The sequence below is a fragment of the Episyrphus balteatus genome, chromosome 2 (assembly GCF_945859705.1).
Source record: "Episyrphus balteatus chromosome 2, idEpiBalt1.1, whole genome shotgun sequence".
Lineage (NCBI taxonomy): Eukaryota > Metazoa > Arthropoda > Insecta > Diptera > Syrphidae > Episyrphus > Episyrphus balteatus.
Genome location: NC_079135.1, coordinates 133,177,713 through 133,195,020, shown reverse-complemented (window position 1 = coordinate 133,195,020; position 17,308 = coordinate 133,177,713). Strand labels below are relative to the sequence as shown.

At 35.6% G+C, this 17,308-nt stretch overlaps 1 protein-coding gene across 5 annotated transcripts in view; it reads left to right on the top strand.

The window, feature by feature from the left end:
- Positions 1 to 17,308, top strand: part of LOC129908901 (histone acetyltransferase p300) — a 32,418-nt gene that overhangs the window by 7,403 nt on the left and 7,707 nt on the right. For 3 of the 5 annotated variants that reach the window (XM_055985727.1, XM_055985726.1, XM_055985728.1), the window contains exons 5-7: positions 7,925 to 12,195; positions 12,256 to 12,413; positions 14,214 to 14,324. In XM_055985727.1, coding sequence (XP_055841702.1) covers positions 7,925 to 12,195; positions 12,256 to 12,413; positions 14,214 to 14,324 — 4,540 coding nt within the window. The remainder of the gene's footprint in view (positions 1 to 7,924; positions 12,196 to 12,255; positions 12,414 to 14,213; positions 14,325 to 17,308) is intronic. The other 2 variants (XM_055985730.1, XM_055985729.1) reach the window with 2 other exon arrangements.

The following is a 17,308-nucleotide window of genomic DNA, read 5'->3' as shown; positions in this document are numbered from 1 at the left end:
ATTCTGACTTTTGTATGAAAATCGCCATTTCGCGACTCTTCAAGGACGTCTGGCGGGGGTAATGCCGTGGTTAAAACGTCTGGCACTAATTTATTTTCTATCAAGGGTTAGTGGTTATTTTTTAATAGGTACCACCAGACGGTTATATATCTTGCAAAAAATAATATTCTGACTTTTGTATGAAAATCGCTATTTCAGGACTATTCAAGGACGTCTGGCGGGGGTAATGCCGTGGTTAAAACGTCTGGCACTAATTTATTTTATATCAGGGGTTAGTGGTAATTTTTTAATAGGTACCACCAGACGGTTATATATCTTGCAAAAAATAATATTCTGACTTTTGTATGAAAATCGCCATTTCGCGACTCTTCAAGGACGTCTGGCGGGGGTAATGCCGTGGTTAAAACGTCTGGCACTAATTTATTTTATATCAGGGGGTAGTGGTGATTTTTTAATAGGTACCACCAGACGGTTATATATCTTGCAAAAAATAATATTCTGACTTTTGTATGAAAATCGCTATTTCAGGACTTTTCAAGGACGTCTGGCGGGGGTAATGCCGTGGTTAAAACGTCTGGCACTAATTGATTTTATATCAGGGGGTAGTTATGATTTTTTAATTGGTACCACCAGACGGTTATATATCTTGCAAAAAATAATATTCTGACTTTTGTATGAAAATCGCTATTTCAGGACTTTTCAAGGACGTCTGGCGGGGGTAATGCCGTGGTTAAAACGTCTGGCACTAATTGATTTTATATCAGGGGGTAGTGGTGATTTTTTAATAGGTACCACCAGACGGTTATATATCTTGCAAAAAATAATATTCTGACTTTTGTATGAAAATCGCCATTTCGCGACTCTTCAAGGACGTCTGGCGGGGGTAATGCCGTGGTTAAAACGTCTGGCACTAATTTATTTTCTATCAAGGGTTAGTGGTTATTTTTTAATAGGTACCACCAGACGGTTATATATCTTGTAAAAAATAATATTCTAACTTTTGTATGAAAATCGCCATTTCGCGACTCTTCAAGGACGTCTGGCGGGGGTAATGCCGTATTTAAAACGTCTGGCACTAATTTATTTTCTATCAGGGGGTAGTTATGATTTTTTAATTGGTACCACCAGACGGTTATATATCTTGCAAAAAATAATATTCTGACTTTTGTATGAAAATCGCCATTTCGCGAATCTTCAAGGACGTCTGGCGGGGGTAATGCCGCGAATAAAACGTCTGGGACCGAACTTTTTGCAATCAAGGTATCGCCCTCTATCGGCTCTATATGAATTAAAGTGGTTATATACTCGACACAAAAATCGGAAAAAATGCATTTTTCAACTCCCCATAAACCATAGAATGCCGTGAAATAAACCTGCCAGACTTTCGAATTCTTCATCAGGACGCTATTACCTACACATACATTTGACCCATTTTCGGTTATCCAAAAACTCCCAAAATCTGCTCTGGGCTCTTAGACTAAATGTAACATTAAAATTTTCAAATTAGTGTTCAATCTCGAATTTGTGTCCAGTGTCATGTCGGGTGTCATGAAAATCCAGAAATTTATGTCTGAAAATAACAAAAAATTTAGACATAAGGGGACCCCACAAGACACATTTCTTGCAATCATTTGGTTCAAGTGGATGCCTAGTTTTATTTATTTAGCATGAGTTTCAAACTTTTTAAAACGTGCCGTTGTTTTTTAACATTTTTTTAAGAAAATTGTTCCTTCTTGTTAAAAGAAGGCAAATAGACACAATTCTCTTTACATTTTGTTGCTTTCTCGAAGTGCTTTTTCATTTTTTTGTTTGTCAACATCAACTTGAAGAAGAAAATATTTAAAATCTTGGCTATCCTATGATGTCTTCATTTTTGTTAAGGTAACCTTATATCAATGTTGATGTAATAAAATTACATACTTATTTATATTCATAGTGATAAGGTTCACCATGTTTTTATTTTAACAAAAAAAAAAAAATTCTAATGAAGAAACTTTCAAGCATACTTTAACTTACATTTATCAAATCTTACAGTATTAAAACATTTTGCCACAAGAGAAACGGGAACTGGGAATACGAGATAGGTTCTATATTTCACTCGAATTGAAATCAATATTAAATGAAAATTGGTGTTCTACAATCCACTTTTTTCAATATCGACTTCGTTTATTTTCGAAGTTCGACCAGCAAATTACAAATAGATCAAAACTATCTCTGCATGCTACAAATTTTTCTGCGGTAAGCCCTTTGTTATCGATTTTCAAGACCGTAGTATAAAATAAATATTTTAATAATAGTCGTGTTTTATTGGTACTCAGTATTTTATAAACACAGTTATAAACACTTTTTTAAATTCCAGTTCTTTCGTCCAGCTTTAAGATGCTGTTGTTGTATTTAGACAGTGTTAGTGTGTAGTTCTATTCGAGAGAGAAAAATAAAATCCTCTTAAGATTTCTTTGTATGATACCTACTAAAAAGATAAAATGGGGATCGTGTGTTTTTACAATCAGAGGATTGCTTTAAGAGAAAAAAACATAGTCTACAATTAAAAAAAAATTCTTTTAGCCTAGTATCAAATCGCTTCGTTTATAATCTTGCGCCAATATTTTTAAATATATGCTTGTAAGACCTGAGGTATTTTAAATTCAAATTGCACGAAAGAAATAGAAAGATAGAGAAGAATTTTGTTGCTACAGTGAATTGAGAATTAGAAGTTATTATCTTAATGATCCCACAGCTAGCGTCTGAAGCTGGGAGATTGTTAAAAATCATAGGTTAGCAGTCACGCAACGCACTTCATCCACTGTAGCATTGCCACCCGCAATGTTTATCCTTAGTAGTCATTTGTTGTTGTTAATCGTGTAAAATTTGACTAACCTTTGTACTGCGCTACCGATAAAACACGCCCACTAAAAGTAACATTTCTCTTAAGTGTGAGAGAAAAACTATAATTTTACCACATTGATGATAACTAATTGGGGATTTTGAGCAACACCAGTTTCTATGTTTGATTTGTATTTCTCCAGTTGCACAAACAAGTTTCTAGAAAAATCCTATGCTGTCGAATGCTTTCTGGACTTCCAAAATACATGCGTTTTTTACAGGGATGATGTCTTGATGAAACTTCATGAGCTGATTTTTGGCGTTGAAAAATTTCTGGAGCTTTTTCAGTATCAGCTCTGTTATTTTGCTTTAATTGTTGAGAAGATTGTTATGTAATTGGAGATCATGTTCGTAACACTTTTTTAAGAAAACACTAAGATGTGTGCGATTTTCCATTCCTGCGGGAATGTGTGTGGATAGAAATAAATTTACTGTTTGCTGGACTCTCTTTAGGATATAGTTGGAAGCTCCATACGGTTCAACTGATTTCTTCAGTTTGGTAGTAAATTATTTCAATAAGGCAATCATGAAACTTGCTGCCAACTCTTTTGGTATAGGTACATACAAATTGTATATGCACAATCTGTAGAAAAAAATCGTTCCACGGAAACGAAAATCAGGTGTCCATTCAAATTTCATCACTCACACCTGCAAATTGTTGTCTTTGTCCTCTACGACCCACACGAGCCTAGAAATTAATTTTTTTTAAAGTTCCAAATGACCAACGAAAAAATTTGAGACAAATCCTCTTATAACAAGAAACAATGAAAACAACCCCCCTCACTGAAAACTATTATTCGACTTATAAACAAGGGAAATTTTTTTAAATTTTCTTACGGAATGATGCTTTCTTAAAATTATAATAACTCGGCTTCCGTGGGTCGTAGAGAGCTAATTTTTTTTTTAATTTAATCGATAGATTAAATTAAATCGATAGAAAATGTTGTAACGAACAATTAATAGCTTTATTTTTTGTCGTAGGACATTCTGAAGCCGAGTTATTCCCAAAAAACGATATGGGTGGTTTCGCACCGGTTTCTTCGTGCGTTCATTTATCAATTGCTCGGTCATCTTTGGTGATAAAGAGTTGATTTTTTTTGGTAAAATGGATTTGGGATGAACAAGTTACCAAATTCCGAAAGCCCTTATGTTGGTCTATTAGCATATTTTGTTTGATCCATTACTTTTGGGACACCCTGTATTTTTGACTGCCGATTTTCCTGAAATACTCAATAAGGCCAAAACCAAGCTTTGATGGGTATATATGTATTTATAGGTATTTTGCTAACACTAACATATTACTGTGGTCTTATATTTCGATATCGGAGATCGTTTCGAATTCAATTTCGAACACGCCCATCCGATTCCGAAAGCCCTTAAGTTGGTCTATTAGCATATTTTGCTTGATCCATTACTTTTGGGACACCCTGTATTTTTGACTGCCGATTTTCCTGAAATACTCAATAAGGCCAAAACCAAGCTTTGATAGGTATATATGTATTTATAGGTATTTTGCTAACACTAACATATTACTGTGGTCTTATATTTCGATATCAGAGATCGCTTTCGAATTCAATTTCGAACACGCCCATTGATATTCGTATTGGTGTTTGATAATTTTTTTTTTTTATAATTAACTATATGCCTGTAAGACCTAAGGTCTTTTAAATGCTACTGCACGGCACTAGTTAGAAGGAATAGAAAGATAGGAAAGAATTTTTTGTTGGTACAGTGAATTGAGAATAAGATGATTATTTTCTCATATAATCCCACGGGTGGCTTCCAAGCTGGGGGATAAAGAAAAGAATGCTGCCTTAGGTAGGGCTCGAACCCACACCTCTAGGATAGCAGTCAAGCACTACATCCTCTGCACCCGACACAAGTCCATGTAAAAAAAAACATACAAGCCTGTCCACTTTTTTCGCGTTCGTATGCGTGCAATATTGAGGAATGTTAAAGTTTGTACCAGTGCAAATAGGGTATTTGCAAAGCGTTGTGAAATAAAAGCCTACTTGTAATATACGTTATACAAAAAAGTATATACTTTTCAGCAAATGGCGAAATTTTGGTTACTTCCACTAACATTTGGAAAGTAATATTCTTAATACAGTGATAGTTTATTGTAAACTATAACATACGTTTGGTCCATAAGACAAACACATGCCCCAGAGAAGTATTTGCCCACCATTTAACAGTATGCTCGATTTACAAAATTATTTCAAACCTCCATTCAATCAGTCCGTCCACTTCGTTTCGAACTTAATAAAGTCACGCATACAATTTAACCCCAATTTTTTTACCCAACGATTAAGTCAATTTATTTTTTATTTTGAGTTTGAACATTTTTCTCAATTTTTCTGTGGTTTTAGTTTGATTCCCTTTTATAAGTGAAAATGCAAATACGTGTTATAAAACTAATAATAACTTGGAAATTTTCGTTGTTTCGTTTAAGGATCATTTTAAGATATAGTAAGTTTTCCTATTCTTTTCATATATTTTTAATAAAAAAAAAAAAAATATTTTTTAAATCATTTTTACGTTTTCAAATTATTTAAAAAAAAAAGTTATTATTTTACACTGACACTACCAATAGCATCTAGTAAGTAAGTAATTAATTTTATTTATCAATATTTCAATACAAATTTTGAATACAAATAAAGAATTTTAAAGCTTTGGCATAGCCGTCAACTCAGATAGCAAATTTTTTGAGGTAATTTTACATTATATAAAAAAAATTTAAATAAATTAATTTAAACGAATTCAGTTATTAGTAGTTTTATATACTTTGAGTTTAAAAAGCAAAGCAGTCTTCTTTAGCTTTAATGTTGCAAAGGGTACAGAATTGCACCTTCATTACTAATATTTGGTTTTTAATACAAAAACAACTTTCATTCATCGTAAAAAAAAAGTATTTTAAAATATATTTCAAAGTGCTTGATTTCAAGAAAAATTTACTCTCAACTTTTTCTTCCACCTAATTTAAATTTTTTTTTTTTGTTTCGTATTAATGCAATTTTTTTGCTTTATTTTGCCGATGGTTTCGAATCGTAATGTTAATTTATTTGATTCATATGGTTCTAGCAGAAAAACTAAAAGGAAAAAAGATTTTAATCTTCTCAACTTTTTAGTAAATTTTGAGTTGCTGTATGAATAAATCATCAATATTCATATATTTTTCGAAGATGTGTTTGTTTCTACTAGGGATGTTACGGATGTAGATTTTTCACAGCCGCGGGTGCGAATGCGGATGCTGGTTTTTAAAAGTTAATATCTGCAGATGCGGATATTTATATCATACATACATAAATAAAAAATTAATATAAATGAATTAAATTTTTTTTATTTGAGAAATAAAAAATAGGTGAATTATTGTTGATTTCATAATTAACAGGCTTTCAAACTTTTAAATGACGTTTTTTGTATGGAACAAACGTCATTTTAAAATGTAAAAGCCTGATAAATATTTAAAAGGGATTTATGAAATTGGCCACTAGGCTCATTAAAAAAAATACCGCCACCTTCACTGCATCAAGTCGGTTACACAGAGGTTGGTAAATTAAGCCCGCGCTACCAAATAATTGTTCCCTAGGAACACTGCCTTGTGGAGTGGGTAGAAATTGTCGTTAAAGTCTTCTTTATGAAGAAGACTTGGCCCAAATTTAATAATTTCGAAAACTAGGTCAGTAGGAATTCAAAATTGTAAAAATTTCCTATACGATTTGAAATTTGAAATGAGATAATTTGCGAAATTATCTCATTTGGGCTCTAGTGAAAACAGGCTATTAAACTAAGACTTTTTGCATTTTTTCTGTGTTTTGCCTAAAAGAATCAGTTACAGACCATTATCTACTCGTCGGCTCCGCCCAACTTCTTTCTTGTCGCAATTTCTTTGCATCCGCATCCGCATAAAAACCTGCATTGATTATTGCGGGTGCGGAGTGCGATGTCCCAATTCATGCAAAAGTTCCGCATTTGCGGGTTCGGATGCGAATATTCGCAACATCCCTACTTTGTACGTCTATAGATGCAATTTTTTCTTTTTAGAATGTTTCGGAATCACTTCGTTTTTTTGCATGTTTCTAACAGGAGTTGTTTACATTAATTGGCGTAACGGAAATTCGAGCTATACTCGAATAATTTAAACTCATGTTTAAATTATTTATTGGTGAATTCATTTCCAAGCTGATTAAACACACCCAAAGTACAACGCAAATATTTATTTATTATTGCGTTAGCCGTTTCCACCCTTGGGCTCATTCATCAGGTAGGCATCAGCTTTCCCTGATGTTAAAAACCGTGCTATACATTTTAGAAGGATCGCTGAACTCTAGAAACTACATCAGCTACAATCTCGAGAAATATGTGAATATGAATTCTGTGGGGACCTTCCTTGGGGAAAGATCAAGATAGAAATATATATCTTCCAGAGCCTGAAATGAGGTCTATGAATAGAACATTTTGGACAACACCATTAAAACAAACATTATTCGAGGCAGTCCCACGCAAATTAATTCTTTATAAGATGAGAACGAGAAACTTTAAAAAAAAATGTAAAATGTTAGGTAATTTATGTATGACGATTTTGACCTATTTCCTTAAGTTTAGTTTTATTTCTTAACTTTTCCGTTAACAATTTTTTTTATGGTAATAAACAAAATTTCATTCAAAAAACTAAAAACCTCGCAAATACGAGTATTCCTTAAAATTATTGTTACAGGGTTGTATATACAGCTTAGTATTGATGTAATTAACAATCTGCGAAAAGTACTAAATTTTTCGCCATCCGCCAGACCCGTTGTATGAGGTCAAAATGTTCGAAAAACTTGTAGCTGAGATAACTTAAAAGTTTTCTTTTATCACTCGTCGTTTAAAAATTACAACTTTCATATGTGTACCTACCCCAAAAGTATGCAATTTTACTCCCTCGATTAAGTAAAATATTAAAAAAAAAAGAAAGCCATTGAAGCCATTGCGATACGTTTAAGTAATTTATTTTATGAGTAGACAAATGCAATGAATGTTTTTTTTGTTTTATTTACAGGAATGAATAGCATTGCTCAGGGTAACATAGGAAACATGGTTATGACCAATAGTGCTATGGCTTCTGGTGGTATAGGTGGCGGATCAATGGCAGCATCTCAAGGCGTAATGGTTAATGCACTGAAACAACATATTAACACCGGACCTATGATGGGACCAGGTAAAGTCCCAGGCGCTGGCCCCGCAAATCATCAAGGAATTCATCATCAGCAGGCAATGCAAAATGGCCCACTTATGACAACTGCTGCAATCGGTGTTGGTGGTCGCATGGTCGGGCAACAACACATGATTCGTGGTCCCAACCCGCATCAGCTGATGGGTGCCGGACCAGGTGGTGGTCCTCGAATGCAAAATCCAAACATGCCAATTGGTAAGTTGAACGTAATAGAGAACCAATCGACCACAAACGAATTGTTATCTCGAAAATTTGCGATTCGACCAGGTCAAATAAATAGTATGGGGGGAGGACCGAACGGACCCTATGGCTATGTTAATGCTGGTCCACAGAGTGTTAGTGTTAATGTAAACCCTGGAGGTGGGGGTGGACCATCACCACAACAACAAATGCTGGTTAATCAGATTACACAACAACAGCGTGTACCACCTAGTATGCAACAAGCAATGCAGGGAAATCGACCTGGGGGCCCCATTGGTACCAATATTGGTCTCGTCAGCGTTGGGAATGATGGTAGCGGAATCGTTGGAGGCCCCCAACAACAACAGCAGCAGCAGCAACAACAACAGCAGCAACAACAACAGCAACAACAGCAGCAGCAGTTGACAAATCCGCAACAGCAACTCAATCCGAATCAAGCACCGCAAGTAGTTTTAGGAGGGCCAGCGCCAGGAAGCGTACAACAGCGTCCACCACAGCCAGGTCAAATGCAACAACCGCAACCAGGTACTTCACAAGGGCCTCCTCAACATCCACTTCCGATCGCGCGAAAAAAGCAAATTCAGCAGCAATTGATGATTTTGCTGCATGCTCACAAGTGCAGTCGCCGCGAAGCTGCTAACCCCAATAGAGAGAAGTGTACTGTATTTCACTGTAAGATAATGCAGGATGTGTTGGCTCACATGGCAAATTGCAAGGACAGCAAGGACTGTACCGTCCAGCACTGCACTTCCTCGCGACAGATACTTCTCCATTACAAGACTTGCACCAAAAGTGATTGTATAATTTGCTTCCCCTTTCGACAAACTCATCAACTTGTTGGCAGCGGTGGAAACGCCGGTGGGGATAATAAACAACAACAACAGCAACAACAACAGCAGCAGCAACAACAACAGCAAGTCCAACAACAAGTGCAACAGCAACAACAACAGCAGCAACAACAACAACAGCAGCAGCAGCAACAACAACAACAACAGCAGCAACAACAACAACAAGCTGTTCCAGGAAACTCGCAGCAAAACGTCGGCAACCAGAACGCTCAAGGTCCGGGATCAGTGGGTGCTGTACCTGTGGGACCCCAAATGAGTATTAAACCAAATGCTGGAGACATGCAACCGCAGCAAATGCAAACCTCAAATCCGAACCAAGAAATACGCCGTTTCGACAGCATGGGTATGCAGGGCGCCGTATCATCCGCTCCAACCAACATCATGCAGGCCAACGCAAATGCCCCTCAGGTACCACAAGGAATGCGAATTCAAGGACCACCAGTTAGGGTAGCCGCTCCCCCAAACGCTAATGTTCTGTCTAACAACTTGCTGATGAGCAACAACGATATTCAAAATGGCAACAACCCCAATCAGCAGTTGTTGGTGCCAGGAGCCGGAAATCATGTTGTCACGCTGAACGCCCAACAAGGAGGTCCCCAACAAGGTGCACATCAATTGACCAATATGCAACAGCAACAACAACAGCAAACCCAGGCAAACATTCCACTTTCTGTGAACGTTCACAGTTTTAGCAATTCCAATACCGTCGACGGTGGAGGTTCTAACAAATCACAACAGATGGCACCCAGTCAAATGGCCCAAATGCAAATTCAGGCTCATGCAGCTGTTGCCGCAGCAGCAGCATCGGCAAACGCAGCTGCAAATAACGTTTCTGGTGGACTTCTTTCGCAAAGCTCATCGTTGCCAGCGTCTTCCGGAGCTGGTGATAATGAGAAAGATTGGCGTGAATCGGTTACAACGGATTTACGAAAACACCTAGTCCACAAACTGGTTCAAGCAATATTTCCCACATCTGATCCCGCCACTATGCAGGACAAACGAATGTTCAATCTCGTGTCTTACGCAGAGAAAGTTGAAAAAGATATGTACGAAATGGCAAAGTCCCGATCCGAATACTATCACTTGCTTGCTGAAAAAATCTATAAAATCCAAAAAGAACTTGAAGAGAAACGTCTCAAGCGCAAAGAACAACAACTACTGCAGATGCAACAACAACAGCAACAAGCCGGACCAGGTGGTCCAAGTCAGCAACAGCAACAATTGCCAGGGCACCAACAGCAAATCCGGCCAAACGTGTCTATGGTTAATCAATTAGCCGCAAGCCAAGGAGGAAATCCCATGGCTAGTATGATGCAACGAGGTCAAGCACCTGGTATGATGCCACAGAACCCTGCTCAGCAGGCACCAGGAGTGCGAAGTCATTCTCCAGCTGGAATGCTTAATGCAATGCAGCAAAATCGAATGCAATTTTCTAATCAAGTGGGCTTGCAAAGTGGACCGCTTGGAAACTTAGTGGTAGGTCCACCTGGCCCAAGTCCAAATGGGACCCCAACATCACAGCAGAACTTGGTCATACAGAATGCAGTGCACTCGCCATTTACGAGTGGCGGACAGACTGTAGGCGGAGGAGTACTCTCTCAGCCCGCAACATCTCAAGGATCTCAGCAGCAGCAGTTTATCAATGCAAATGGAGGTGTGAGTCAGTTTAATGATTTGATGAAAGCACGAATGCAAAATGCAGCCGCTGTTCAACAGCAGCAGCAGCAAGCAACTAGTCAAGTTGTCACCTCGGTAAATCAAAATATTGTCATGCCACAATCTCCATTCAACTCTGCTGGACAGATTCAGAATAACTCTGTGAATGCGTTTGCACCGACAATGCAGCAACAACAGCAACAACAACAGCAGCAACAACAACAGCAGCAACAACAACAACAACAACAACAGCAACAACAGCAGCAGCAACAACAGCAGCAACAACAGCAGCCGCAAAAATCTGTTAGCGGTGGCATGCCACCGACTCCCACTAGTCTGGAATCACTGACTAATGCGAATACCACAATGGCACCTTCTCCCTCACCGAGTTTTGTTAGTAACGGTCCAATAGCCGTCAGTACTCCTAACCCTCCATCAGTGTCCTCACTAATGCAACCTATGAGTGACCGCAACACACCACCATTGATGACATCACCATCGAATACGGGAACAACTGTTACCCCAGCAACAACCCCCAATATGACCCAGAAGCAGCAACACCAGCAGCAGCAGCAGCAAATGGGCATGGGTAAAGGTGGTGGAGTTGGCTCAAATAATTCAGCACCTTCTAGACCGTCCTCCAGCTCAAACCTATCATCACAGATGGCTGCCTTAGAAGCTGCTTCCCGCGACCAAGATGACACACCACCATCTCCAGACAACAACACCAACGCACCAAAAGGAAAGCTAGACTCCATCAAACAAGAAGATGAGATTAAGAAGGAGTATATGGATGAAAATGGTGACAACAGTCAAATGGACACATCCTCAGGAGGTGGCTCTGCGGGTATTGGCAAAAATGTCAACAAAGATGGCACTAATGCATCATTCATAAAAACCGAACCCATGGATACAGATGACAGCACTAATCAGGGCAATGCCAGCGAGTTAGGTATAAAAGAAGAAAAACCTGTCATTAAAGAAGAAGGTTCAACATCGAGCGCAGGTGCCCAAGGAAGCGACAATAAACTCCAAATTAAGCAGGAAGTCAAACCTGTGGTACCCGAACCGTTGGTTCCAACTGGTGAAAAGAAGAAGTGTGTTTTCAATCCTGAAGAATTGAAAAGGGCCTTATTACCAACTCTCGATAAGCTTCTTCGCCATGAACCAGAGTCGGTTCATTTCAAATCGCCAGTGGATCCTCAAGCTCTTGGCATTCCCGATTACTTTGAAATTATTAAGAAACCAATGGACTTGGGGACAATAAGAAATAATTTAATGAATGGAATGTACAGTGATCCTTGGGAGTATGTCGATGATGTTTGGTTGATATTTGACAATGCTTGGTTATATAATCGCAAGACATCACGTGTCTATAGATATTGCACGAGGGTAAGTTTATAATTTAAAAAATACAAACTATAAAATGTACAACTTTTATATTTCACACAGCTCTCGGAGGTTTTTGAACAAGAAATTGATCCAGTTATGCAAGCATTGGGATACTGTTGTGGACGCAAGTACACATTCAATCCACAAGTGTTGTGTTGCTATGGAAAACAATTGTGTACCATTCCTAGAGATGCAAAATACTACAGTTATCAAAATAGGTATGATTTTTGCTTTTACTACGGCCGATTTCTTCACAGAGTCCTAGCGCTAATACTGGTCCTAGTCCTAAAGTTAGTACTCAAATCGGTATCAACTCATTTTTTGACTCAGGTACTAAGCCTTAGAACTGTCAGTTTAGGACCGAGTACTAGTTAGGACTCGGTACTAGCTAGCTCCTCAAAATCAGCTAGGACCTGGTTATTATACCAATCGTTAGTACTCAAATCGGTACCAAGTGATTTCTTCACAAAAGTACTAAAGTACTGTCAAATTGGTAACGAGTATTAGTTAGGACTCGGTATAAGTTAGGACCTCAAAATCGGTAGTCTAGCGGTTAGTGCTTGAATAAATGCCAACGATTTCATTCTTGTTTAGAGATATCTGACAGAATTTTTAGTTTCTTGTGTGTTCTGTCGCTCAACATGATTTAAATTTTATTGAATTATTTTTTTTTTAATTTACCATAAACACCTGAAGTGAAAAATGCAATGCCGAAACGGGAAGAATAGACAAAAGAACACTTTTTCATGAACAAGTACCAAAAAAATATTTTGACTTTGTCCGATCTTTCTAAAAGTGACAACCAAGTCAAGAAAGATGGTCTTTATGTAGACGTTCTGCATTAAAATTTCTCGACGCTTGACTGCTCTAGAAGCCACTTACGAGTAAATTACACTCAAACATAGAAGACAGAAACCTACGACTACGTCGAACTATAAACCATCATAATTTTTTTCCGCAATGTAGTAAAAAAGACACAGGACGTGTTTTTCTTAAATTATAGTTTTTATTAAAATATATTTTTTGTTTACATGTACGTCTTTCTGAAACTGTCACTAACTCTCTGCTCTACGGCTCTGCTGCATAAAGGTCGGAGATCCGTTTATACCTCGAGTACTTGAATGACACTTTTCTCTTCTTTGAGGATCTGTATCTCTGCATTGTCTATGTTTACCAGATCATACATTTCCAGATTCAAGATTGTATTCTTTACTGAAAGTTCTTGATACAAAAATCGAATTTCTTTTGTTTCTTGACTTCTTGTTAAGTTTAACTATGTACATATTTTTTAATTTTTTTCAATAGACTTTTTATTTTTTTCTACATTTATTTTGTTAAATTCTCTTAAATATCAAAATAAAATATTTCAAACATCAAAATATTGTCAGAATGACAGACCAGTTTTATACGTTTTAATTCTTAGGACCGCCTTGTGAACTTAGATCAGGTCCTATAAATGTGAAGAAATGCTCAGGTCCTAACTTTTCCTTAGGACCGAGTACTAGTGCTAGGACCTGGTCTAGCTAGACCGGGTACTTAGCTGACTTAGGACTTATGTGAAGAAATTGGCCGTTAATCTTTAATTTGAAATTTTTGCTTCCAAAGTATGATTTATTTTATTATTTACAATTACATAATAATAATAAACCTTAATAAGACACGGCACATAAATGCATAATAAATGTCTCATTGTTTGAAAAAGAAATGTATTAATCAACCTTTTCCTTTGCCTCTTCTTTTTTCATTGCCTGCACATTGCATACTACCTCCTGGTTATGGTTTCGAACATTCACCAAAACTACACAATCGTCATAACACAAACTATGTTCAATTTGCTAATCAAAATATATTGTAACGAATGTCCATTCACATTCAAAATTAATATAACAACACAAACAAATACAAAATTGCTCGCTCGTCTCAAAACACTTGTTCCCTAATAATCACACTGTAATACTTTCATTTGCCAACACACCCAAAATAAAATTTGTTTTATCAAATGAAACAAAAAAAAATAGTCTAAAGGATTACGGTGTTGCATCTAACAGATATACATTCTGCCAAAAATGTTTCAACGACATCATCGGTGATACGGTTACACTAGGAGACGATCCACTGCAGTCACAAACGTAAGTACTTTTATTTTTTATTTGTTTAAATAATAATGAATTTTTATTCCATAAACGCGCATATCTCTTATCGCTTTTACTGAGGTTACTTTGTTGAAAAATAAACTTATATTGATTTTGAGTCCAACAAAGAAGCTTAATGTTTTTTTTTTTTATCTGAGATTGGAGTTTTTCTGAGCAAATAAAGATTGATTTGTTTTATGTAATTTTGCAAAAAACTAGTCAAAAGTAAATATCGGTGAATTCAAATAAACTTTAAAATAAATGCCAAATACAAATATTTAAGTGTGTAAGTACATTATCGTATTCAGAAAAAATATGGTATTCGGAAAAAATAATAATCGTTAATAAACGAATATCAAGCTGCCTTCAAAACTTATTATTTTAGTGGTGATTAAGTTTACAATTTGCCTACAATAAAGTACGGTACTCTATGAACTCTATGTACCAAATAAATTAATCTTTGATTCGTTGGACCATAATTATTATTCTTTGCCCTGCATACTGCTGTGCAAAGTGATTTCGACTTTGTTTGTGTCGAATTTTTTTAAATGAACACTGCTTGAGGACAATTTATTTTCCAAGAACCTTGTTCTTATTGTTGGCCCACGCTTGTATGGGAAAAATTAAATTTTCAAAAAGTGGTCAAGCCATCCCCTAGTTTGGTTCAACATCCTATTGGTATCATACTGTTGAATTTTCAGCATCCTATCTTATAAAGAAGGGGGTGCTGATCGATATTGAAAAATTGTAATTTTTTTTGGAAAAAAAAATTGAATTTACTGTATTATTTTTTAAGTTAAAAATTGCTTGAAAGTTGTTGTTGTACTTGAATCGGTGATTGTTAAAACATAAGTGAAATTTTAATTTTTTGCAGGCGGGACAAAACTTCTGCATTTTCCATGAGTGGTCAAATTTACAACTCTTGACAATTTTAATACCTCAATTGACATTCCTAGATTTAATATTGATTATTACAATATAAAAATCCGCAAGCCTATTTAAAATTATAGCGGTTTTGGTCTCACGTTAAAAAAAAATAAAAAAATCACTTATGTATGTTGTTTTAACAATCACCGATTCACTTATTATGAAAAAACATCGAAATGATATTTTTTTGGCACCACTTCCAAGTAAATTTCGTCAACAGGTAGTACACAGACTTTTTATTTGGTTTTTTTGCTTATTAACTATTATTTTAATTATTGCTCACACTTTTTTTTTCGACAAAAAAAAATATTTTATTTAAATATAATATTTGCTTTTCAAAAAACCTAAACAAGATTACGTACAAAATTGAATTGTTATCAGCACCCTCTACCGTTAAAGATAGCGAATTTAAATTTCACACTAAATAGTCTGACAGCTTTAATTCGCGGCTTAATATATTTTTCAGAGGGTTTAAGAACGCGAGTTTCTAATTATGTCTATGAACCTATTTTCGTGTACAGCAAAAATTGACAAGTTTAACCCCTTAATGGGTCAACAAGTAAATGCTACTGTTCGATGAAAGTGAAACAACGAAATACCGATACAAAAACAGTGAAATATTTCCTGATTAATTTTTCAAAGTTTCGTTTTCGCACCTATTGTGTTGAACATGCCTGTTCGTTTCGCGAAATTTGTAACAAAAGATAAGAGTAAGGTTTTTGAAAATAAACCGAGGTTGAATTTTTTTCTTAACTCGGTCGGGAATGGGAACATTGTAATTAAAAAGAATAATATAGAAAACCGCACTTTATAAAAGTGTGAAAAAGATTTTTGGTAAGATTTTTTAACCCACTTCCAAAAAGAAGGAAGTAGCAATATATTCGCATTTTTATTTTACATTGGTGATATTTTTATCATTACATTTGTGGGAAAAATGAAAAAAAATAGTTCGATTTTTGTTGGGAATACAATTTTGTTGTGGCGAAATATTTATACAGTAATAAATTACAAATTGGGCTAAATACAACATTTATCAAACTCTGTTGACTGTTGCTACATAAAACGGACTAAATAATCCAATATTATTTTTTTTTTAATATTTCTGAATTATAAAAAAAAAAAAAAAAAAACAAATTATCCAAATCCTTGGAAACGTATCCGAGTTTTTTTCTTAAACATTAACATTGATTTTCATGGGTACGTAGTCGTTTATATGAGCCTTAGCAATAGTTGTAGAGTTGTCAGATAACAAAAAAAATCTAAAAAAAACACAATCGCGTTCAGTCAATAAATGTTTACAAAATCGCAACAGCAGACATTATTGCAGGTTTCGATTTTTAACTGTGTTTGTGTCATTTTTCTGTATCAAAAAAAATCAACAAATAGCGTTTAAATAAATGTTAAATACCTAATAGGTGAAGATCTGGCTGGAGTTAATCCGGAGTTGGTTGGCTATAATGATAATACTGGTCAACAAAACTAAACTTATTTTTTTTTGCACAAGAACCTAAATATACATATTTATTTCAGAATTATTTGTCTATAAGAACTGCCTTTTTTCTTAAAAAACTGGATCAATCTTTCCGATATCTCTTTTATTGTCCGAGGTATCTTAAGTGTAAGCTTATAAGCCAAAGAAATATTGAATTAGTCAGGTTATAACTAAAACAGTTTATATATCAGGTTATAACTAAAACAGTTTTTTGGTACAAGTTTTAGTTTTAGTACAGTTATAAAAACTTTTTTGCTCAGAGGAACCTAAATCGAAAAAAATGTAAAACTCAAGACCATCTCCGAAAATTTTACATATTTTCGTCAATAACTTTTTATACAGTAACATTATCAAAAAATTATTTAACAAAAAAAATAGAGAATTCGTTTTTTTTACAAAACAAAAAATCCATTCTACAATAAACAAGAGCCGAAAAAATCACAAAAACGCATTTTTAAAAATGGCGGCCAAACCACACATTTTTGTTACAAAAAAAAATATTTTTTTATGTTCGTCTCAATCTGCCTCATTTTATGAAATATTAAATTCAAATCCTTTCGAA